Below are 24217 nucleotides of genomic sequence, written 5' to 3'. Positions count from 1 at the left end.
ATGGACTCGAGCCAAGGCGCGCTTATACTTGTACCTCTTTACTCGGGACGAGTAATTAAGTCACCAAAGCTTCGCGAGGATGGGGAGAGCATTGCCCGTTTGAGACATACCAAAGTCCCATCACATCCCAATATGGAAGAGGCTAAACCACGTTGGCAATGTCTTGAACAAATTGGATAGGCGAGCTAAACTCTTAAAAGGTGATCATCCAGGGTCTTTTCTTTGGGCAGGATCTGACGAGATGTTTGTCACGTGGTATGTCTATATTTGGGCAAGCAAGCTCATCCTACACGGCCTTCCACTCTTGTGTCACTTCGCTCCATCCAAGCCTCTGTGCGACCTTTTCGGGCACAATCGGTTGGTCTTTGATGAACAGGTGTGCAAAGGAACGTAAGTGCGCGTCAACAACGGTGATATCGACGCCATCGATATGGCAATAGCGCCTTGTCATGAATTTCCCGACCCTTTTACTATCCAATGTACACCCCTTTGCCCGCTCCTAATCATGACCCTGCTTTTCTCCTCCGCCTTCGCGCTGTATTCGCTTGCGTCATTTTATCCAAGGTAATGTAGTAATCTTCTTTCATCGCAGCCCAGGTATCCAAGTGAATGACTCTTCAAGCCATTTTTTCTGTGCCGACCCAAGTCCCGCACCAGCCCACGACAGTCCATTCATATCAAACCCAAGATTAGTTCCGCGATACCCACGCAAACCCGTGATGCACCTAGTAGTCTTTATCCCCGTCCCTGATCCATCGACGCTCTGCTTCCTTGAGCTTTTCCTTCGGCGATCGGTCTTTCGACCACACTCGACAGAACCTCGTCACGGGGTCTGTCAAATGACCTTCCCCGTGGGGCCAAGTGTTCCTGCGCGAAAGCTGCCAAGCTGCTACGAGAGGAGCCTTGCTCGGTTCGAGGAGGACTCTTTGCTCGGTCCTTCTCAGCCAGCCTTTCGTCCCGGTTCTGTGAGATCTTGGCTTTCCATTTACCGAACAACCCCTTCTTCTCTGTCTCCGCACTGAGGTCCTTTTGCACATCGTTTGATTCTTGGCTTGATTGACCGACAAGGGGCTGCTGTCCACTTCCACTGGCGTCGACATACGAAGATTGCGTCAGTTGAGAGTCTCCAGTAAAGCTCTTCCTTGGTCGATTGGAACTTCCGATCGAACTGTTACTTCCTCTTGCCCCGGCGTTCTGGCCAATCGGCGGTGGTGGTGCAAGCGGCGACTGCTCCCCTTTCTTTGCCGCGGATGAAAATCTCCATCGATGACGACGCTTTTCTTTCTCGGGTTGCTGCTGCGCATCGTCGACTACGTCGGCATCCGAGGGGTCCGTGAAAGAAGAGCGGGAGTGCGTCGACCCGGGTGGGGACGTAGGAGGTTTGAGCCCGGGTGCATGGTTCTGCGCGTTGTTCCCAGTAGGTGGCGTCGAGAATTGCTGCGATTTTGGTGTTTCATTAATAGGTGTTGCGGCAGTGTTGGTGAGAACGGGACCTTGAGGCGCCGCCAATGGATCGTGTCGCCCGACGCTATTGATATCAGGGGAGACAAGAGGCGTCTGGAAGGTGGCTGCTTCGTCGCCATGGAGTGAGTTCAGCGAGCTCTGAGCACTGTCGTTGGTACTTCCAGGCAGCTTTGGTTTCTTTTGTAACTTTCTCGGTTGCCTCCCGTTGGGATCTGATGGACCAAATATCGGTGACTTGGGGAAAAGATTAGATATCTTTCGCTCTCGAGTCGTGATGGGTGGTGGCGGTGGAGCCGCAGCCGCAGCCGCAGCCACACCCGTAGCCGTTACCGGTGCCTGGCCGGTCTGATCTTGAGTTGGCAAGCTCTGTTGTGTTGCTGATGGAGGTTGGGCCAGTTGTTGCGGAGATTGACCGGGTGCCTGGGCGGCTTGTGCAGGAACCAACGTACCTCTGCCGTCAGCATCATCTGGTTGGATAGACCCAGATCTGGATGACTTCGACTCCGTTGCCTCCTTGTTCGTGACTGAAGCGACGGGAGGAGCGGCCTGGGGTCCCACAGATTGAATCGTCGAATCCATGTTATCATTAGTTCTCTGAAAGCGATTTGAGGTAATTGCTGGAGATCGCTTCGACGGGACAGTATTGCTTCGTGCAATTCCCGCACCTCCCGCGAACGAAGTGACCCCAGATGGTGTACCTGGGCTGGAAACTCCAGGACTGCCTCGTTCTCTGGACCCGCGTGACGAGACGGAGACATTACGCCGGACTCCATATTTCCGGAGACTCTCAGCACCAGCGCTCGCGTTGGACGCAGACCGTCCTACAGCTTTCGGGGATCGTAGAGAAGGCGCGCCGCTCTCAACATCCTTCTGAGTCTTCTCATCCACGGCGGTGCCTGACATTCCGATGAGGAAGTTATCCTGGTTCTCAATCAAGAAGATCAGGACCTCTTGACTGAGTCGATATTGTCCCGGCGCCATGTCGTGCGAAGGATGTGAGATTATGCCCGGCTGGAAGATGGCGGCGAGATTGGCAGCGGTCATGCGATTGAGGTCCGACTTGGATGCAAAGACCGCAAGTAAATCGAGGATGTAGAGGAGCAATTGGCGATTCAATGGCGGTAGCTCCGTGATGAGCTTCTGATACGCGGTGACGGCGGCGCTGTGCTCACTGACACTCATATCTCGAGACTGCATTTCACCATCGGGCCCTGTCGGGACCTGGATTTGGCGAAGTGGCTCGCGAAACCTTTCGTAGAAATCGAGAGGAACAATGGGCTCCGGGAGCTGATTGAGGTAGCGGCGGAGGATGTTGGCCGCGTCGTGGACAGTATAGCCAGTCCAATCTAGCCCCTTTCCGTACCTGTCAGGCGAGTTGAAAATGGTCTGCAAATCTTTGATTCGTTTTGCGGACCCGCTCAGTCGGAAGATGCCCTCGACATCGGTGGCTGTGACCTGTCAGTTGCTTGTGCAGTGTTGTTCCAGAAGCAAGTCCGTACCTTTCTCTTTGAGGAAAACTCCACATTTCGCAACCACGATCGGAACGTAGCCGTAGATGAAACTCTCGCCATATTCGTTTTGCAAGGAGATGGCGACGTTTGCATATCTGATGCTGTCGGCCAAGGGAACGCCGAATATGCCAGTAGAAGCTTCAACTGAAAGAAGGAGTTAGCTGACAGGCCGGTGACGATAGACAAACCACCTGGAAGAAGGTCGGCTGCCTGGACAAGCAGCGTCTGCGAGAGATGGCATATTTGTTTTGGGACTCTTACCCTTGTCATCCACCTTTTCTGTGGTCTTCCTGAACTTTTTCCACCATGAAGCAAGTTCTCGCTTTGACGGAGGAGAAGCGGTGGTCAACGGTGTTGGCACGGGAGCACCACCACGCGGTGTTGGTGTCTGTGTCTTTTGGCCAAAGGGTCGTGGAGGGCTCGGAGTGCCTGCGCCTCCGGTTGCCATAATGCGGCTAGAGGCGCAGATGCGCTCTTCGCCACGGGTTGGAAGGAGGGAGACTGTTTGCCTATGATGCCTGATGTGCCTTTTAGTTGTTGATGAGTGATTTTAGTTGATATGACACAATATCGCACAGTGCGCCACGCTCCTTTAATGGACGCCGTCGGTCTTGTCTTCACGCGTCGTTTGACCAGCCCGCAGCACACAATAGAGGGGTGACGGTGGTAAAGCAGGGCCAAAGTGAAGGCTGAGAATGTTTGAGGAGGAAATGCCTTTTGTGATTGTTTTCGAAGTTGGGTTTGTGAAGATGATCAGCTGAAGCGAATGGCTGGCCAAGCGCGCAGCAAGGGCGCCCGACGCCGATCGAGAGAGTTTCTGGGCGAGCGAGAAGGGCAAGTCGGGCTGACTGCTGGGTTCCAAATGATGGCGAGGGAAGAGATGCTGGGAAAAGGTGCAAGTGCCAGTAATGAAAATGAAACGCGACCCTACGGACCTGACGGGCTGCCAGGGGTGATGAGATGGCCGAAGGGGGGTGCAATTCTTGTTGTAAGATGGAGAAAGTGTTTTGGGATGTGTTGGTAGACAGGCTGGTGACTGCGGTTGGAAGACCACACAGGTCGCAGCGGAGGAGAGTTTGGGCAACAGCAGGTTCAGGTGGGTTTTGTTGCGGATGGTCTAGCTGGGTGCTTTAGCGGGAGGGTGGTCGACGCCACCTATTATTTGTCTAGCAGCGTTAGGCTGTTGGCACCCAGCTGCGACTCGTAGGCCTAGCGGTGGTGGTGGCCTGTAGATGCCATGGTACCCAAAGGCATTCTCTGCCTTTGGTGGCTCTCTCGCCTTGACCCTGCCAGCCATAGGCAGCCGCATTCCCCATTTGGAGCCCCCAATATCCTCTGCTATTAAATCACCCACCCTCAGTTTCCACACCCTAAGACATCGATTGCTTATTTCCTGTGCGTGCTTCTCAGACATATTCGCTTACTATGTCATTTGTGAGCTTAGTGCTCATTGTGATGCTGCTTCACTTGCTACCTTGGGATGGACGCCGCACATTAGCTTGGGGCCTAGCAATGCTGTCGCGCACACCAGAGTCTGCGTAGATTATCGTCATCTGATAGAGCTCCCCGGAGCTATGTGTCACGGACTCACGGCAGCGATCTGCAAGGAACATCAAAGCCTCCTACTTGGTTGACTTTCGACGCCGCCTATATTTAACCGCGGCTACAAGCGAAGACGAACAACGGATCTTCTTGTCCCCGCCGGTCGTCCCATCTCGCCCATCTACATACTAATTACTCTTGACTTTGCTGCGGCTCAGTCTCGGAAACTCACACGGCCCCCAATCTAAGCCGATGGACCCCAGTAGTACTCCGTAGTAGTGAATCACTCACATCACGGAGATCAAGTCTGAAATACACACACTCGATTGTGAAAATTTTAAACTGTCATTTATTCTTGGAGGCCTCAAAAAGGGCCGGAATCTAGATACGAATAGTACTCCGTGGACGGAAATCAACCACCGTCGCCTTGGCTAACCAAACTCGTCCCTGGACAAACATCTTGATGGGTATATTAAAAAGTAAAAAATGTCGAGTTCGAATTCATAACAAGTGCCTCGTGGCGACACTGGGCGATCGTAGTGGTTGGTGTGGCAGTGGCGTCTGCTACCGTTCATCATCGTCCTCAACGATGGCGTTGGCCAGCTGAGGCGCCGCACCGCCTATCGTCAGATCTTTGAGTGCCTTGTCGAATTCCCTGCTCATCCCGTGCTTGACTGCTTCCAGGACGTTGTCCACTGTCATCTTGGGCATATACCTGGGTCGAGTGCCTTCTCTGAAGACACCGGTGCGGACCAAAATGGAGTACCACGTCGCCTCGGAATCGCCTGATTCGTCAAATTCGTTGGTGCCTCGAATATCACTCTCTGGAGTGTCGCCGACGAAGTAGACGGTGTCAGGCGGCGAATCAATGTTATGAGTATCCTTTCGCCATTGTCGAAGAAGCCTGGTTGCGAATTGGAACGTGCCCACCTGCGGCTTGCCGAATGCGATGGTCTTCAACTCCTTTCCCGTGATGGCTTTGAACATGGCTTCGAGAGACGCGCGTAACGCTCCCATGCCGATGCGAGAATAGGCGTGAGAGGTTGCCCAGACCACGTCGTTGTGGGAGAAAAACACCGGCGGACCTTCATCGAAGGTTTCCGACCGGGTGCCCAGCCGACCATTCTTGCTCATGCAAAGGTCGAGGATGATTTGTGAGTCCCCAGCCCAGTCTCTGCTATCGGCAAACACGAAGACTGCCTCAATCTCGATTTCGCCGTAGTTTCGGATGTTGGAGTTTCGGTGCTCTTCATCCGTCAACTTTCTGAAGGGCGTGGTGTCGGCATTGTCTTTGATAATGTCGCCAGGGGTGATGACATCTTTGAAGCCGTAGCCCTTGGCCACGTCGCGGCACTTTTCACCTTCACCACCAACGACAAGGACTGTGTGGTACTTCTCGGCCATTTCCCTCATGGGCGTGTGCCCACAGATGAACTGGCCGGGGGACACCTCCATTTGAAGTTGGTTGCTGAGTTGGATGCATCGTTCCTCCTCGGTCTTTCCGCCACCGTTTGTGACGAAGATGTAGGGCCTGTTAGACGGGGTTAGTATACTCATTACTCGGCAAGATGAGACGGGCGAAATACGTACACTTTAATACCATACTCATTTTGGCCATTGAGGACTTTCATGGCTTCCACGGCCTCGGGGATTACCTTACCACCCTTGATGAGGACTCCGTCTATATCGAAAGCGAAGGCATACTTGTCAGTCGTGCTCAGACCGCTGTCATCAGGAGTAGTGGGTCCCGACTCAGGTGGTGTGATTGTTGGGGATTGTTCGGCCAAGTGATGCTTCGCCATTTCCATGGCCCGGGCAGTCTCGTTGGCATGGCTGTGGCTATCCATATGTTGTGGCGGAGCGACAACAGTAGGCCCTCCGAAGAGATCCGCCCGTTGAGCACTTTTACTAGACAATCTGCGCATGGTTCGCTGCGATGCCTTGGCGGAGGTGGGATATAACTTGTTGTGGTCCACATCTGAAGAAGGCTCCTCGGTCGACATGATGGGCAACCTGCTTGATATCTTTCTTATCTCGAAGTAGCAGGCTCACTCAAAGGTTGCCGTCGTGAACAATCAAGATGGAATGGAAAACAAGTTCAGGTCACTTGGTTCCGGTTTGAAGAGTATGGGTTTGGTCACGGAGGCACTTCTTGTCCCGGGGCTTTGGGAAGGCCGGGCTTATATATCAGCCTTCAACGCGGCACGGCCACGTTCAGTGAGTATGGCCTCGAGGCAAATCGGAAACACACGTGGAGCAAAAGTGGAAGATATCTTCCACTTGCAACCAAAATAGTGGATAACCACGAAAACTGAGCAAGACCGTGTCTCGGTGAAGGAATGGACTACTGCTGAGCAGGTCCATGGCCACAGCATGGGGCCGATGGGGATGGAAGTGGAAATGTCAATGACGTCGCTGTGGTAGGGTGTAGATCCGGTGGGCGAATAGAGAGTGATCCTTGTAGCGACGGCGTATTAAAACTTCAGAAAGATCCTTGTTGCGCTGGAGCCTCCAGGGCGTTTGAAAAGCCGCATACTGGGCTTCCATCGCGGCCATTGTTACACCACAGCTTGTCGTGGTTGGAGATCGCCGAGACGTCGAGTTACAGAAATTTTTGCTGTGGTCCACATGTCTTTGTCGCCAAAGGAGCCCAACTAACGAATCGGCCGGTGGCCGTTCTCCAGTTTTCAGCCTTCTGCTTCAGAATGTTGTTCGGCCTTTGGTTTTTTGGGAGCTGACGATCATCCAACGCTTGGTGACGCCACTGTTGTCATCGATCTCCATACTTCACCCAAATAACTATCGCACGGTTTCCCTAGTCAGGAGTACCCGGCCGGAAACCTTATGAGTTGGCCTTCTCATTCGTCTTTGTGGCGCTGACTCGGCAGCCTCATAACCGTTGGAGCCTTGAGGTACGGAGGTACATGTTGCATTCACATGTGCCGTGTTGATACGTCCACGCTTGCAGGTGCCGTGGAGAGAGCGAACCCAAGATAAGAGCCACGTTATCTCCATCGAGGCGCTGACCCTGCGTGTGCTGCGTGTGGGATTCGGTGGCATCCTGCTGGCTCTCAACTGTACGTCCGTATGATGACGACGGAAAGACGGATACCGTCTCATAGTACAAGAAGGCGAATCAGGTACTCATAATTTGTGGTCCTGCAACACAGTCGGAATATCCGAGGCCTACCAACAAAAAGATAATGGTCTCGCTCTACCCACTCAGCTCCTCCTCTAGATAACCCAAGAACGCAAGAATGCATGCCGAGTGACAAGATCAACGCTGAACATGATGTCGACTGCTCCCGAGACATCCACCAAAAACACGTGCATCTGGATTCCCCCTGGTCGATGTGAGGACCCGAATTGGGATAACAATGGTGACACCGAACAATACTCAGATGTGGAACTCATTGTCCAACCAGTGTTTGACCACCAGTTTGCCCTCCTCAAATGCTGGTTTCGGAATACGCACAATGATCGCTGCATGACTGTGGGTGCTTTTGTGGATGTATACGGGAAACTTGCGGAATCCCACATCATCCAGCGCCTTGACCATGGCGAACTGGGCTGTGGTCAGTGCTAAGGTCGGGAAACTGGACGGCCTCTCAGAGAGTAAAGGCTCATCGCTGTCTGACTTCTCAGGCAATAGTGGTTCAGACGAGGTCTTTGCAAAGGCCATTGTAGACGAAACGGGATCCTCTACTATTGCATCTGCTATCTCCTCCGAGCCTTCCGGTAGATACTCCTGTTCCTGAGAAGCATTCACATTCTCGAAAGCATTCTCAAGGCCAACACGCATATCCTGGACCATCCAGGGGATTCTGTACAGTCCGAACCCTTCGCCATGATGATCGGCCTCATGAAGCATGATTCTCCGCCGGCTGCGCAGTGTCTGGATGCCAGAATTCACCACAAACGCCACAAAGATGATGGGGAGAAGAGCCACCAGCGCAAGCAATATCGGGGCGCGTTGCAGATACTGGTGGCGATGCATCTGGAATCTTTGGTACAAAGACGGCACCTCTTCCTGAGGTATCAGATCACATGGATGGTCTGGGTCCAGTATCACGGGCTCGTAGCCGTTGACATAATGTAGGTTGACCTTTGTCAAATCAACAAATGGATCATGCTTGGAGATTCCGGTCGTGTAGTATACTGCGGACCGGTCATTGACGATGTTGGTGTACAGCGTGCGATGCTGAAATCGAGCAAGGGCATGGATGAAGATGCTGTCAGGGTCTGCGAGGACGCTCAGCAATGGCCTGCCGCTATCTCGAAAATTATCGATCATGAATAGTTGTCGGCCGGACGTGGACAAGAGTCTAGCGCCCAGCACGTTCCAGAGATGATTCTGATATCCTGTCAAGGGCGTGCGGACACCCAGATGGGGGGTAACAAATGTCGTGAAGTTGACTGGGGTCATCTTCTCAAAGTAGCCCTTGTGGTAAAGCAGTCCAATGGCGTACCGCGCAACGAGCCCGCCGAGTGAATAGCCCACCACCGACATGCGATTTATGTTGTGTCCGCTTCGCTCGAGTTCTTCCACATGATCTTCCACTTCTTTCGCTACCCTCTCTCCGCCCACATTCACACCGTCATAAGTGAGACTGCCTAGGTTTCTGCGGCAGGCCAGGACGATGATTTCCTCCCCACTGTACCGGTCACGCAGGGCTTCTGCGATGTAGTTGAGATGGCTGGGATTGCCCCAGAGGCCATGGACGAGGACTACCAGGTGCTGCGCCCTGTTAGGAGTAGACTGACCTGAAGTTTTCCTCAGGGTGGGAGCCATTTTCTCCCAGTTGGAGAAGAGGATCTGGCTGTCGATGCTCCTGAGGTCGAAGGGCAATGATGGCATCAACATGGCTTATGTACGCGTCAGGGATGAGCCAACCGGCAGCCAAGGCGCTGGCTCGCAGTCGCTGGTGCCTGGTTCGGTGCCGAGTGGCTTGCACGGTGGCTTGCAGGCTGCACTAAAGTAAGTCAGTCAACTAGAGGTCGACTCCTTTGGACACCCCGGTACTTGTGGAATTTGGGCACCGCCTTGCTTATCCGATCCCTATGCCCCTCCCAAAGTTTCCTCCCAGAATGTCGGGAATTTGATCCTGACGGGGTTTTAATTTGCAGCGGTGGCACTGCCGCAGCTTTGACCTCACCGGCTTGTCACTGTGTCAGGACCCTCGATACCAGTGACGGCCCAAGTAGTAAACGATGGGCACCAGAGTCCCTCAGCAGCCTGCAACGAGGCCCACGACACGCAATAGATCGCGCCGGGACAACCCCAGCGAGTCTGACAGCCCAGATTCTCAGGACTTTTGATCACGTTGATTGTTATAGGCGAGGGAGGCGACGGGACAAAACAAATCGAGTGTCGTTGGGGATTCCCTTGAAAAGAGTAGAGATGCGTTCTGCAGCATTAAGGTGGACGATGTTCAATCTCTTGCTTGGAGCGAAGGGCTGCACCTTGCTCGTCTTATAACTGTTGAGCGCCTTCTCCCCACGTGTCATCCGACCCCTCGAAACCCTCATCTACGAGTAGCTTTTTGCTGGCGTTATCTCAGCCATTCTTCTATGGCCGATAAGGCGGCTCTCCCTCGCGTGAGTCTCCTCGCTGGCGTGGGCGGGCTTTCCTACTGGGCCTGGAGTAGGCTTATCACCCACTGCACCTACTGCAAGGCTTGGGATTACCCGATAGGAAACAAGGTTTCACCAGATTCGATCTGCTGGTTGACCGAGCGTGCATAAACCCCCATCCTAGGGGCCGGAAGAAGCCTTACGACTCGTGCTACAGCCAGCCAAAAGGAATAACAAGGATTGGGGTCGCGGGTAGCGAACACACGACACTGCAGGTTTCCCGATTAACCTTGCCTGGGGCATCCAAAGGCCCTCCAATAATGATGGTGTTTGCTGTTGGTCACTGCCCAGGCTCCGCCGCCGCCCCCCCGGGTGCCCCCAACTGACTGGTCTGACCGCAGCGCCAACCAGGATTTAGTAACCTCAACGACATCACCCATCACCATCACCATCATTATCCACTTATCCTTTATCAGTTCCGAACCCTCACCCTACCTAAGTATTCTTCCAATATGTTCTCGTCTCTTGGTCTTTTTCGCAGCGTTCCATGTCCACGGCAGGATGACTGCAGCCTACAAACCTGTATCTTCTTACACAGCTGGAGAGTATCCTGTCCTGAGGCAGAAGACCCTGTGCTCGACTCTGCAAAAGAATATGACCCTTTCAGCGCTGGAGACATATCTTCTCCACCTTCGAAGAGAAGGAGGCTAGAATCTGCTCCCGAGCCACCAGGCCACCCTGATGTGGTGCGATCGGAGACAGGAAGCTTAGAGTCCTCGACCCGATCATCAACGGGACAGCAAGTGCCCACATCCTCCCGGACAGTGAGTCGTACCTCGCACGAAAATCCAACTTCGGGGCAGATTCCACGCAATGCGGAGCAAGAGCATGCCAAAGCAAAGCCAGCTTCAATTACAAGAACTGTGTCACCTCCACCAATAAAGGTCCCCAGGGAGCCTTCGGTCTTGGTCAAAAAGCGACCCATGAAAGTCGAATCACTGACGCCCCGCAACGTTGCCAACGCCCCAGCTCTCCTGAAAACGAGGTTGACGGTGCTGCAGAAGTTGCACGAGGAGATGCGGACCCAGAACAGCAAGCTCGCCAATTCGGACGTCGAGTCCAAGTCGCTCGTGCTAGATGAACAGGAATTGATCAAGTTCGCCCTCGACGAAGAGGAAGCTGCTACGAAATTGGGAGGCGAGATCTACAAGAACACCATGGCCCAAAATATTCTAAGAACCAGAAAGATGGCTCTGGAAGAGTGGGTCAAAAGAGTCTCGCAATGGACCGGAGCATCGTCCCCGGCCAACGCCCATGCGAAGCCAGTCGACAAGAGCGATGATCTTCCGTCAATCGGGTTGTCATCTCTCAATGAACAGGTTGCTGTTCTCAAGCATCTCACTACCCCTCTGAAAGGCCTCGAGCAATATGGCTACGTGACCACGCAACCATCCAGCTCAGAACTTGCCTCTGCGAAAGCGGGATTGGCAGCAGCTAGGGGCTTCGAAAGCTGCGATCGATGTGGCACGAGATTTCAAGTATTTCCCGGGCGAGATGAGTCAGGTCGCTTGACAAGCCAGGGACGGTGTCGTTATCATTGGGCTCGACTAAATCGTGCGGTTTCTCTGAAGAGAGATAGAATTCAAGGTCAATCAGAAGCAACCTACCCTTGCTGCAATAAGCCACCAGGTAGTGAAGGCTGTTCAGAAGCCGACTCGCATGTATTCGTCGTCAAAGACCCCAAGCGCCTCGCAACAATCCTCCAATTTGAACAAACTCCTGAACAGACTGACGGACGACGGAGACCACCTGTGTCCTTCGATTGCGAAATGGGTTACACTACACATGGAATGGAAGTTATTCGAGTAACAGCTGTGTCATGGCCTGACGGAAGATTACTGCTTGACGTCTTGGTGCGACCTTTTGGGGAAATCCTCGATCTGAATACCAGATTCTCCGGAGTGACAAAAGAAGCCTATGCATCCGCGCTGCCGTACGAAGCCGAAGTCTCTGACCGGGTCCAGGAGACGAATGTCGACAATAGCCAGCTCCGTAAAGTGGACTCGCCGGCTGCAGCTCGGCAATTACTGTTCGACCACATCAGCCGAGAAACTCCTCTGATAGGTCATGCTATCGAGAACGATCTGAATGTGGTGAGGATCATACATCCCTGCGTGGTCGATACAGTGCTGTTGTATCCTCACCCACGAGGATTGCCGATAAGGTACGGGCTGAAGATGCTTAGCCAAAAGTACCTGTCGCGAGGCATCCAGACAGCTGGCGAGGCAGGGCACGACTCGAAGGAGGACGCGGTGGCTACGGGAGACTTGGTCACTAAAAAGGTGGCAGAGAAATGGAAGCTGATGAGATATGAAGGATGGGCTTTCGTCGATGGAGTCCTCGTGGCGCCAGAGGGAACGAAGGCGCTGAAACACGTGCTTTGACGTTGTCCCTCGGCCCTCGTGCTTGGGCTTTCTTACCTAATCCGTATTAGGTCTAGTGGAAATTTAGTGCCAGTTTCTCCTGATTCCACGACTCGGATTCCACTTTGACTTTCAGCACGCGCCCCTTTCCGAGCTTGGAGACTGTGAACCGCGCCTGCAGTAGTAGCCGGGGTACACTTTCAGCCAGCGAGCCAGTCAATTGACGGGACTGTCCCCTGAAATTCTCTGACAGCGGGAGCCTGTTTCTGAGGCTCTGAGAAATTGCTGCTCTAAAGAAATTCTCAGACTCCGCCCATTGTCCTCGTCGCGAATCCTGCGTACCCGAACTCACTTGCTGGGTCGAGTTGGTGACCCGCAAGAAACAAGCAACCTGATCTCGAGGGCTGCCTCTAACTGCGCACAACCCACTGGTTTCCTACGGCGTCGCACCTCCTGAGCGATCAGCTGCGCTCTGCAGCAAAGAAACAACATGGGCAACCAAATATCCAAGATGATGGGCAAGATCTTCGGGTCAAGAGAGATGCGACTGTTGATGCTGGGTCTTGATGCGGCTGGCAAGACAAGTGAGTCCAAACAGAGTGGCTGCGCAGTCGACTGCTCCGTCTGGTGTCGCAAAGCCGCATGAGTACTGACGTGCATACAGCGATCCTTTACAAGTTGAAGTTGAACCAAGATGTCACAACGATCCCCACAGTTGGCTTCAACGTCGAGACCGTCACCTACAAGAACGTCAAGTTCAACGTCTGGGATGTGGGTGGACAAGACAAGATCCGGCCGCTTTGGCGACACTACTTCTCCGGCACTCAAGGGTTGATATTTGTGATCGATTCCAACGACCGAGCACGCATCGACGAGGCCAGACAGGAACTCCACAGGATCATTCTGGACCGAGAAATGAAAGAGGCGCTCTTATTGGTGTTTGCCAACAAGCAAGACATCCCAGGCTCCATGACCCCTACTGAGGTGACTGAGAAGCTGCGACTGGGCCAACTGAAGGACCGGACTTGGTACGTGGTACCTAGCTGTGCGACCACAGGAGAAGGACTTCTTGAAGGATTGGTGAGTTCGAACAGGGTCCTGAAATGATCGTACACGCGTTGACTCCTCCCTCACAGAGCTGGCTCTCGACCAATGTCAAGGCCCAACCAAGGCCAGCACCGGCCAAATAGAACACCTCAGCTGGAGAAGATAGTCTGGGGCGGAATGAAAGTATTCAGATTGGCCCCGGTGGAAGGGACATATGGGCGACAATCGGGGCAACAGCAACCATGATACCTGTGTGGGGTGGATCCCATTTGAGAAGCACTAAATCAATGGAGTTCAGGGCATTGAGATTTCCCAGCGTCACGATTGGGTGAGAGGCTGTCAGAGCAGGAGACCGATCAGTGCTCTTCGGGGTGGGAGAGAAACCCGTGCATAATGACCTTGACCTCTTTTGCACTTGTTCAATCTGCCCAACTTTCAACCGTGTTTGCGACGAATGCCGAAGGCTCGGGCGAACCGAGAGGAGAAGAGAGGATTTCCACAGGTTGGTTGACTGAAGGGCTAGTGGAAGGCAGTCAATGTTCTTGCATTAGGGGAGACGCGAAACGAGTCGGTTAGTCAGGCATTGAGCGGGAATTTTTTGGTGCAACCACAGCATGTACTCTTATTGTACTAGTGTTCCTTTTCTGTTTGCATGTACTATCTTACTCGGCGAGCTGGCACCAGCATGGTAATTGGAAGAGGGCGCTTTCGAGGAATAGACCGGGGTGAAGGTTGTGATGGTGTCGATCTGGGAATCATGAAGGCTCGCTAATTACTTTGAAAGCATTGCCCGTTCTTATCGCAACGGAGCGGTGACTGATGACCATCACGGTCAACATCAACTCGTCTCGCACCGATAGGGAGCCCATCAACCCTTGGACGGTCTTAGATTGCTGCAGCTAATACTCCAAGAGGTGGGCTGGCGATACTCGTTCGGGGCACTGGCCGTCTGGCGCCAGCCACTACGCGGGCGAGCCATGCTGTTTACGATGGGCAGGAGTAGAAGTGTTGCTCTTCTGCTGCCCCTCGTCGAGATGCCCCTGTGGGTGCCTGGCACCCGCTGGCTCCCCGAGTGCATCGGCTATGCACCTCGATGCCTTGAGAGGTAGGCGGTACACCACCGGCAGGCCAGAGACTCGCCAAAGTCGATATGGCCCGCCTCCGTTGGTCAACCCCTAAACGATCACAACGGCGGACCTGCATGAACCCCTGAACTCAAAAGGCAAAAGCGTAGGTAGCGGGCAGCGGGCAGCGGGCAGCAGATCGCAAATGCAAGGCAAATGCAAGGCTAACGGTGCATGTGCATGTGCATGTGCATGTGCATGTGCATGCTGTGGTGCTGCTGGATGCACAATTCAACAGACAAAACGATCAAATCCCTCTTGGGAACAATTCCTTCGAGTTTCATCGTCTTCCAAACACCCGAGTCTGCAATCTGCCTCGTGCCCGCCCTCCCCCTGTTTCTCTTCTCTTCCTCCAAGTCTCTCCCCATCCACCACAAGCATCAAGCATCAAGCATCATCTGACCCGTCGCTCTATTTAAATCCGCGACTATTGCTCCTCCTAATTACGCCATTCCACGCCATCTCCAGCTTTTTCTCGTCCTGCCGAGACCCGAACCCATCCATCCCCCGCCCTCAGCCTGCTGCCACAGGCTACAGGCTACAGGCCACAGGCCACCGGCCATCTGCCATCTGCCATCTGCCATTGACGGCCCGAGCCTGCAAACACCCCGTCCAAGGTCTCGAACTCTTGTCCCTCAGTGGCTTCAAATCCTCCTCGTGTGGCCTTGTTGGAGGCTTGGAGCCACTTTTCTCTTCCCCTCGTTCACAGCCTACAGGTCTCATCGGTGGACTCTCGTGCCCGCTGTTTCCGGTGTCAACGTCAAAACAGAGGCCTCACAAGCTATTGTTGCTACCTAATTTGGTCCAAGGTCAACAGGGACCCTTCTTCCTCTGGCACCTGCCCAGTTTCACCCTCCATCTGAGCAGGAGCTACAGAGCTGCAGAGCTGCCCATTTAAAAAGGCATTTCTCTCTGTCTTTGGCGTTGTCTCCCGGCTCTCCCAGGCGTTTAGTATTCTCATCTTTTTGCGTCCTCCCCCTCTTGCTCGATTATTCTATTGCGGCCATGTCCGACCAAAACGGGACATTCAGTAGCACCTCCAAACCCTCAGTGTTGATAGTGGGGGGTCTCGGTATATGCTCGCCCTTGAGATGCGTCCCAATGCGCATGCGCTAACAAGCTTCTGACAGGGTACATTGGTCGCTTCTTGTCAAAATATATTCACTCGCAGAACCTAGCCTCCTCCGTTCGCCTCGTTGACAAAGTCCTCCCCCAGCTCGCCCATCTTGCTCCAGAGTTCAGCGAAGCATGCTCCGCCGACAAGTTCATCCAGGCAGACGCCTCTCGGGAGACCTCGATGGCCCGTATCTTCGAGCATCCCGATGGGCCCGACAAAACCTGGGATTTTGTCTTCAACTGCGCCGGCGAGACGGCTTGGTCACAGACTTCGGAGATCTACAAACTGCGCTCATGGCAGCTGAGTGTGACGCTGGCGAACGAGGCAGCTAGGCGACGCGTCAAGTCTTTTGTTGAAGTCAGCACAGGCATGGTTTATGCTCCGAACCGTGCTCCGCGAAACGAGCAAGATAAATTGAAGCCCTGGCTTAAGTTGGCCAAGGTGAAGCTGGAAGCCGAACAGGAGCTGTCGAGAATACCGGGCCTGAATCTGGTCATCCTGCGTCTGGCACATGTCTATGGCCCCTATGACTCGAAATTCATTGCCAAAGGATTGTGCCTGGCTCGTGTCTATCAGGAACAACAGAAGGAGCTGAAATGGCTCTGGACTGAGGATTTGAGGATCAACACAGTTCACGTGGAAGACGTTGCGCGGGCGTTGTGGGCCGCCGCTGTGTGGAGGTCGCAGAATTCGATCATCCCTTCATCATCTTCTCCTACAATCACTCGAAGGCCGACATTGACTAAGGGAGAGGACGCCCCAAGTGGTAATGTGCCCATTTTCAACATTGTGGACCATGGGGAGACGAGCCAGGGGAAATTTGCCGACATTGTTTCCAAAGTTTTCGACATAAGAACCGGCTTCCAGGGAACAATCATATCCTCCTTTGCAAAGATGAATCTCGAGCACGTCGTCGATGATCTCAACGAGGACATTCTTCAACCGTGGGCTGATATGCTCGAGAAAAAGGGCATCACGAAACCTGGTCCCCTCAGTCCATTCTTGGAAAAGGAGTTGCTCAAAGACACAGATCTGAGTCTTGATGGGGGTCTCTTCGAACGCGTCGTGGGTTTTACCTACGAGCGGCCTCAGCTGACCGTGGAAGGCGTGAGAGAGATGATATCAAGTTATGAGAAGATGGAATGGTGGCCTTGATGCGTGTTTTTCTCTACCTTTACCCACGTTCCAGCGTCACGCTCGAAGCTTGAGCACGGGCGCCATTGCTTGGGGAATTTGTTTTTTTTGGCCCTAGGGTCGACCTTCGCGAAGTATATGCTTTTGGGACACCAGTTACCAACAAACCCTTCTTTCATTCGCCTTGTCCACCAAAGCATGCGACTATGGGCTTCAATCTTTCGATTCTAGCCAAGAACGAAACCAGAAATTAAAATGAAACAAACACTTCGCCGAGGATCACGCTGTACATAACGAACGAGAAGAGTCCTGGACGACAAACGAAGTGGGCGCTCTTTCCGACAGAGTTTAATCGTGGGATGAGGGTTAGGTTATTAGGATTACTGGGTAGGATAGGATCAGGTAGACGTTTCTGCTGTATCAATGGAGACGGGTTCTATCCTAAGGAGAAATGAGAAATACTTCTCGACCCGCCGGCCGAGGAGGTCTCACCGCACCTTCTAGCCCTACAAGGCCTTGTGCAAGCTTCCATCAAGTGGAAAAGAGTGTAGAACAATACGAGCGTATAAGTAAAGGTCAACGCATTAAGCTCTTCCATGAAAGCATCGAACGCGTGTTGTTCGTCGGGTAACTTGGTGACCCTCCGCGCCGTGTGGAGTTTCGGGCGCAGCAAAAGGGGCGAGGCGAGCATTCCCAGACCACCCTGGTGTTCTTGGACAAAGTCATGCGGGAAGAGGTATGTAGATGATCAAGGCGGCGAGGGGTGGGGCCGAATGTGAGGAGGAGGATGATGATTAAAGTGTAGCAGATGGAGGGGAGGACGTAGCCTGGGTCGAGGTAGGTGAAGGTGAGGGTTAGGGTGAGAGCGAGGACAGGTGGGGGCGTTTGGTGTGGAACTGGAACTGGAACTGGAACTGGAAGTAGACGCTGGCTGTTTTCTAGACCAGAGGTAATCAATATGTGTACAATCTTGGACGGAACCCGGTTTGGAGAACGGGAGAGAGGAAAAGAGATATGGAGAGAGACTGAGGACGTGAAACGGGGATCTTTGTTGAATTTTCCCAATTCTGGAGAGTTCGATGGGTCCTGTGTAAACATATGGACACAGGCAGGATGAAAATGACTATTGATCGAATGACAGTTTGATTCCAATATTTGTCTGCTTTTTTGCTTGTTTCCCGTTCCGAGTGGGCAGAGTCGAGAAAAACAAAGACCTCAAAACCTCAAGCCTCTGTGGACATGGCGCCGTATGTTGCCTCCAATCCCTTCAGAGCACGCGGGGTGGCGATGTAGATTCTCTGGAGAGTCCGTCCTCGGGAATTCAAGAGGTCGCGGCCGCGGTGACGACGCATACTTTCATTCTCCAAACCCGCGTGCCCGTCCGAGCGGCGTGGCGTAGATCGTGCTGAAAGTCGCGCCAGCCTAGAGCAGTGACTCGCCAGTCCTCTTCTGTAAAGTCGTCGAGACCCCTCTCCAATGTTGGACTCGGTGGAGAAGAGGATTCTGCTAGAGTTGGCTTGGCCGAACCCGGGAGATCGCTCATCGCATCCGTCATTTCGCAGTCCGAGCTGTCGCCATCGTCAGCACCACCGGTTTGGCACTGGTTCGACGAGTTGGCGAGGTCATCACCTCCACCCTCCCCCTCTGCTGGAGGGGGACGCGCAGCAAGGCGGGCGGGATGTTGTAGACCCTGCTTCTCGAAGCGTCCGGTTGACACGAATCGACAAATATCGTTCCATCCGTAACTGAGCACCTAACCCAGAACGGCTGATGGGGAAACGTCGACGCGGTAGCATATGCCGGTGAAAAACGCTGCCATGTTGTGCTCCTCGACTGGTGCCGATGGCCAGTGGTACGCTTGTGCGAGGGGTGCGGCTGCCGTGTGCGAGATGGAATTGAGATGGCCTTGTCCTCGTGTGGGGAGGCGAGAGACGCTGATGTACACCGACATGATCGACGGGAGAGATGGCGGGATAAGCCCCCGGGAGACCAGGGATCGCGGTAAGACTGGGCCACCCTCTGTCATGAACGGCACGTTCGATTGCGACGCGCGGTGCTCACCAAGATGTTTCTCCGTCGCTGCTGCGAGGCCGACAGTGTTGCTCTCCTCTGGCTCGTCGTCGTGCGTTGCTTGCCCATTATCCAGCTCCTCGACTCGAATAACATGCGTTTGCCACAGTTCCTCAAACGTGCGTGGATCACTGTTGGCGCGAATCTCGGCGAGGCGAGCAATAAGGTCAATGATTGCATCCTCTGTACCCTCGGAACTCATGTTCGGCTTGGAACGAGGAACTATCCGTGCGATTTGGGCCGCCAAATTGTCCAGTTTCGTGGTAGCACGAGCACGAGCGCGTGCATGAGCAGCGGCCACTGGTGAAGATGGACGCGAGTCTACGTCGCCCAGGTACGACTCCTCGCCGTCAGTTGGTGCGACACTGGGAAATCTGGGACGGCGTGCTGTGCCGTGTCCGCGGCGGGTAAACATCACATTGCGCATTTGGCGCCAGAGAGGCTCGAGGATCGGATAGAACCTTTTGGTTGCTCGTCAGCAACAGTCTCCACTGTCAGTGTCCAACTTTGTACGGCTTATGCATCTTACCTGCTGTCTGGAACGTTATTCCTGCCTTTCACGTAGATCAACTTAGCTTCCCCCTCATCGAGATCCGTCTCGTCCAGGACCCAGTCCGAATCGGCTTTCCAAATGATGTACCCGAAGCCCTGGAGGAGGAAGTCGGTCATGTCCCTCACACTGGCATCAGTGCCCCGTTGGATGATCTTGTGGTGCTTATTTCGAAGGATACGGATGACACCACTGTGGAAATCCTGGTACTTGTCTGCTCGGATCTGCAGCTGGCGGAAGATAGGGGCATAGAGCTCTCCGTTCGATTCGGCGGCGATAATCGCAATGTCGGTGAGTTTGCGCAGTTCAGTGCCCGGAACGCCCCTCAGATCTGCGAAGGAGGACAGGTGAAACTGCGATCCGTGCACGTCTGGGTCGGGTTCTGGATGAAGCTCGCACGGGGATCCTGGTGACGCCATGCTTGGTCTGGTGAGGTCATTAGTGAATAAGACGATGCTCAAGGTTACGAAGCAAAGCAAGATAGAAAGTGTAGGGATCACGGTTGGAGCTCAAGAGCTGGCTGCTGGCAGTTGTCAGTTAAGGCTGGGCTGCGACGGGTTCGGTCTGGATAAAAGATTGATTGTCAGTGAAGGTGAGGTGTTGCAATATCGGAGACCTCCACGCGTTCATGAACGGTGAATTCAAAGTCAGACTGTGATGATGATGTTTCATTGTGAGCGACGAAATTTCTTTCTCGCCAACAGGAGCGCGTTCATTGAACTCTGGCACATCCTCCTGCATCGCTGTCTGTATCCTGTATTCGGTCGTCGCTGTTCGTCTTTGTATTCCATTGTCAATCTTGACCGGGACCGCTGGCAATCACCCACCAGGTCAAGCGAGAATTCCGCAGACATTCGAGAAAGAACACCAGAATTTACCGAATCATATTATTATCGACGTTGGAATTGGGCCAATCTCGCTTCAAGCCACGTTGGCCAGATCGACGGGGACAGGCCCTGGATCTGCACCCCGGGGGCCAGCAGCCTAGGTACAGGGCCAGCACCCGGGTTGGTGGCCTTGGGCGCTGTGAGCGTTTGGACCGTTGAGCCCTCTTCCTCCCGGGGCTTGGGACCCCCAAACTGCTCATTGTCGGCAAGCCGGAGTGCCTGGTTGGCTGCCTAAAAGCACCGTTCCAACAGCCCCGGGAAACTATCGCCGTCAGCCCAAGCTTGGACCCGTCATCCGCAGTTCCGCCGTCACCAGTGGCTTGTGCTCCTGATCTCCCCTGCTCTGCTCGACCTCGTGTGTTTGCCTGCGTTGGCTATGAGGTACTTTTCCACCACCGACCGTCATCAACCCTCATTCCCATCACGACGCGCTTTTGCAGCCTCCTGCCTCATGTCCTCCTAACGACATTTTCGCCCATTCTCGCTGCCTCTTCTTGCTCCTCAACCTTCGACAATGTCATGGAAGCTCTAATCTATAATGACTCGCCTATTGCAGAATATCTAGAAGGAGACGCCATCCCCTTCGAAGCCACCGACCCTTCCTCGCCTCCCTCTTGCGCTCGACAGACCTACGCCCCTCGAGGCCTGCCGAAACTGCGCGAGCGACTACGAACCATCCGTCAAACCGCTGCGTCTGTGACCGACGTCGCAAACGAACAGTTCCTCGAGCGGTTTCGCTACGTGATTGTCGCCTCCCAACTTCTGGCCGACGAACCGAAGCCGAGACGACAACTCCTCCAAAATGATCAACCCTTTACTCCCCACACCCTCTCCGTCAGAGGTGCTTGTATAACAGCCGCAATTTCCTTCTCGGTCGCGTGGTCTCTTCATCTGTTCCAGCGGTGGTATCGGTTGTCTCGGTCATATTGTACAACATGGTCACAAATATGCATATACTCGGTGATATTTTTGGGGGTTCTGATGATTCTTTTTTACTTTGCTCGACGCCAATATCTCGAATTTGTGCGGCAGTCGGCAGGGTCGGCGCTAGGAAAGGTGGTGTCGAATTCACATAATTATGATAGTATTGCAGCCGAGGCCCTTCGTTTCATTCAGGAGGTCGAGATTGTCTCTCGTGGTTACGAAATGTAGGTCCTTTGCTTGAGGCGACATAGTGTTTTGCTGTCATTGCTGACATGTATCCAGAAGCCATCCATTACCTCCAGTCAGTCGACTGGAAGACAAAAACTCACTGAGTCGCTGTCGGGATCTTCGGGCCACTCTCGGGCTTACCCTGACAGCCAGCATCACGCGAAGCGTTGAAGCCCACAATGCCGTCCAACCATTTGTGAGGGACCTCGACCTGAAAAGGTACCATGACATATACGAGGTCTCGATGCAGGATTACACCGACGCCGTGGCGTTTGCGAATGCATCTCCTCTCGACACCCGGGACTCTCTGAAAGAACTTCGTTTCCTTTTTCGACTCCATCTCATTGCAAGGAAAGTTTTCCTTTGTGATATGTTGGCCCTTCATTCTGGCTCCACCTGGTATAATATTTGTCAGTGGCGACTGATCTGTCATGTGTTGGAGGGACTGGGTGGTGCACTTTCCCAAGCAAGCCAACAGCTCCACACTGCTGTAGTGCACGAAGAGTATGGCGAGGACGGGCAGGACGCCGTGTCGGAAGAGGCAAACCCAGCGGCTGAAGGGAGCATGGACGCCACCACGCCGCAAAAGAGACATACCAAGGCGCAAATACGCCGATTCGAAGCAGTGGCCAATGCTATCCGATCCCTGAACGCCAAAGTCCATCTCCTGAGGGAAGAAATCAACTCCTTCAAGTCGAAGGATGACTCGTCCCTCAGCATGGCCATCACTGGTCATTACGAACACCTTGGGGCCGAGATTCGAAACGCCCTGGTCGAATGGGAAAAGGGGCGAAACACCATGTTCCTCAACGTAGGGACCGAATCTGATAATCGTTTCTCCCGAGCATCCAGTGGCATGCGATCGCCAGCGTCGCCATCTCCGAGCAGTCTGGGTGGGCTGACAGTTGTGGATGGAGGGCCGGCCGAAGCGCTGAGGCTGCTGAGTGGCGACGAACGGAGCTCGTCTGATGGGGCAGGATTGGACGAAGAGGTGTTTGAAGCGGTGGCCTTGCCACGCAAGAGAATGTCTTGGGCGCCAATGAGCCGCGAAGAGAAACTCAACAAACTCCAAGAGGACCGGAGGAAGCGAGCGACCTTTCAGGAGCACGCCGAGAACACGACCAATATGCTGCGGGAACTGCAGATGGTCATCAAACATCGCCCTCTGGCCAGATCTGATACGCGCATCACTTCGATATAACCCAACCCTTGCGGTCTCGTCCGCTGCACGTCGGCCTCACCTGGGCCGGGGGCTGTGTGATTTGGAATCGAGACTTGCCTTGTTTCAACATTGACGACGAATATTTCATGAAGCACATGCAGGGAGTTCAATGGATGTTTCTCGGCCACGCGTCAGGTATGGCTGGATTGCTATCGCGGGAAAAAGATCGGGCGTTGTCAAACAACCCAAAAGGGAACTCAGGAGTCATCATTTACCGAGGCAAAAAGGTCATATTTCGGTTGGACATTTTGTGTGTTTTGGGCAGTCGCTTCAAGCTGGTAGATGCTAATGAGAATCGGCGACGTGGGAAAGATGGTCTCAGGTCCGGCTAGCTCAACAGACAGCTGGAATCGCCATGTTTGGTCTTAGACAAGGTCGAAGCAGAAGAAAAGAGGAGATGCTGAGCCCAGAAGATGTACACATGTTCTCCTTTGTGAAATGGTGGTTGCTGATTGGTGATGGCACTGGCCATATCAGGCCGTGCTCAAGGGGATGGCGGTTCGTGATATATAAAGGGCGAGCACCCGTACAAAAAGAAGCGCAGTCACAAAGTACACTGCTTCGTATTTACGATGCTTCGAGAAGTGCCTCGCTGCATGACGTTTAGTAATTGCTGCAGAGTCCTCGCTAGAGTCCCTCGGAAGGGAAAACGGCCCCCTGCGATGATGCGGGAACGCGAGCTCGGATCTGCGAAGATGCCGGGAGTGTGGGAAGTGTGGCTCGTGAGGCCACGAGGGACTCTTTTCCGTTGCCTCTCTGGGTCTTTGCTCTTGTCTAAGTGGTCATTTTCCTGCCGTGCCTTGCGTGGACAAAGTGAGAAAGAGTTGCGCGAGCCCGATCTTAGGGTCTTGTCGGCTTCTGGTTGGGTTGATGGGCTGAAGTCTGAGCCACAGGCAGCGGAAGTTCAAATCTGTCCGACACCGACACCTACGCCGTGAGCCCAATCGTACTGTGATGCGTTATTTCCCGATCTTGGTCCTCAAGAGAAGACGACAACGTATCGCAACAGAGTTTGTTTACCTCAAAGGATGGCCTTGATCGGCGCCGTGGCTGCGTTGTTTTTACCTAACCACTTCTCGCTCGGAATTATCGCTTTTCGAATCTCGGAGAGGGACATTTAGCAACTTTACTCGAGCAACATACAACGACGGTCTGGAACGACGGAACGAGATACGTGTGGAAGATGATGGAGGTACCTAGCTCGCGAGGTATGCGATATTGGCTCAGTGGCATCGCGATTCCTTCCCTCGCTTGCCGCAACTGCCTTGGCGCAAATAAGTTCCTCCTACTTCCACCGAAATACTGCCTTTTAGTCAGATCTCATTCTTCCAACAATCCCATTCCCAGCCAGAGTCTTTTGCGCACACCCCCATAACATCATACCGCTGTTCGTCATCTCC

General features: G+C 53.7%; 8 protein-coding genes across 8 annotated transcripts; 4 read left to right on the top strand and 4 right to left on the bottom strand.

Moving 5' to 3' along the window:
• Positions 1-735: 735 nt before the first annotated feature.
• Positions 736-3423, bottom strand: Z520_07900 (uncharacterized protein; the record flags this gene model as incomplete). Its single annotated transcript, XM_016778397.1, has 3 exons — positions 736-2912; positions 2964-3119; positions 3237-3423. 3 exons carry the CDS (start codon positions 3421-3423, stop codon positions 736-738), a joined length of 2520 nt encoding a protein of 839 aa, XP_016630757.1.
• A 1658-nt stretch (positions 3424-5081) lies between these two features.
• Positions 5082-6520, bottom strand: Z520_07899 (uncharacterized protein; the record flags this gene model as incomplete). The annotated part of the gene is made up of 2 exons (XM_016778396.1): positions 5082-6048; positions 6108-6520. The coding sequence occupies 2 exons, from the start codon at positions 6518-6520 to the stop codon at positions 5082-5084; spliced, it is 1380 nt and encodes a 459-aa protein (XP_016630756.1).
• Positions 6521-7914: 1394 nt separating this feature from the next.
• Z520_07898 (uncharacterized protein) lies at positions 7915-9381 on the bottom strand (the record flags this gene model as incomplete). The annotated part of the gene is made up of 1 exon (XM_016778395.1): positions 7915-9381. One exon carries the CDS (start codon positions 9379-9381, stop codon positions 7915-7917), a length of 1467 nt encoding a protein of 488 aa, XP_016630755.1.
• A 1222-nt stretch (positions 9382-10603) lies between these two features.
• Z520_07897 (uncharacterized protein) lies at positions 10604-12535 on the top strand (the record flags this gene model as incomplete). Its single annotated transcript, XM_016778394.1, has 1 exon — positions 10604-12535. One exon carries the CDS (start codon positions 10604-10606, stop codon positions 12533-12535), a length of 1932 nt encoding a protein of 643 aa, XP_016630754.1.
• A 469-nt stretch (positions 12536-13004) lies between these two features.
• Z520_07896 (ADP-ribosylation factor 6) lies at positions 13005-13704 on the top strand (the record flags this gene model as incomplete). The annotated part of the gene is made up of 3 exons (XM_016778393.1): positions 13005-13098; positions 13179-13594; positions 13651-13704. 3 exons carry the CDS (start codon positions 13005-13007, stop codon positions 13702-13704), a joined length of 564 nt encoding a protein of 187 aa, XP_016630753.1.
• Positions 13705-15690: 1986 nt separating this feature from the next.
• Positions 15691-16957, top strand: Z520_07895 (uncharacterized protein; the record flags this gene model as incomplete). The annotated part of the gene is made up of 2 exons (XM_016778392.1): positions 15691-15757; positions 15816-16957. 2 exons carry the CDS (start codon positions 15691-15693, stop codon positions 16955-16957), a joined length of 1209 nt encoding a protein of 402 aa, XP_016630752.1.
• Positions 16958-18257: 1300 nt separating this feature from the next.
• Positions 18258-19975, bottom strand: Z520_07894 (uncharacterized protein; the record flags this gene model as incomplete). The annotated part of the gene is made up of 3 exons (XM_016778391.1): positions 18258-18583; positions 18695-19467; positions 19536-19975. The coding sequence occupies 3 exons, from the start codon at positions 19973-19975 to the stop codon at positions 18258-18260; spliced, it is 1539 nt and encodes a 512-aa protein (XP_016630751.1).
• A 987-nt stretch (positions 19976-20962) lies between these two features.
• Positions 20963-22796, top strand: Z520_07893 (uncharacterized protein; the record flags this gene model as incomplete). The annotated part of the gene is made up of 2 exons (XM_016778390.1): positions 20963-21591; positions 21650-22796. The coding sequence occupies 2 exons, from the start codon at positions 20963-20965 to the stop codon at positions 22794-22796; spliced, it is 1776 nt and encodes a 591-aa protein (XP_016630750.1).
• Between the last annotated feature and the right edge of the window lie 1421 nt (positions 22797-24217).

The sequence above is a fragment of the Fonsecaea multimorphosa genome, assembly GCF_000836435.1.
Source record: "Fonsecaea multimorphosa CBS 102226 unplaced genomic scaffold supercont1.16, whole genome shotgun sequence".
Lineage (NCBI taxonomy): Eukaryota > Fungi > Ascomycota > Eurotiomycetes > Chaetothyriales > Herpotrichiellaceae > Fonsecaea > Fonsecaea multimorphosa.
The sequence above is the reverse complement of the archived record's forward strand: the minus strand, read 5'-3'. Positions and strand labels throughout refer to the sequence as shown.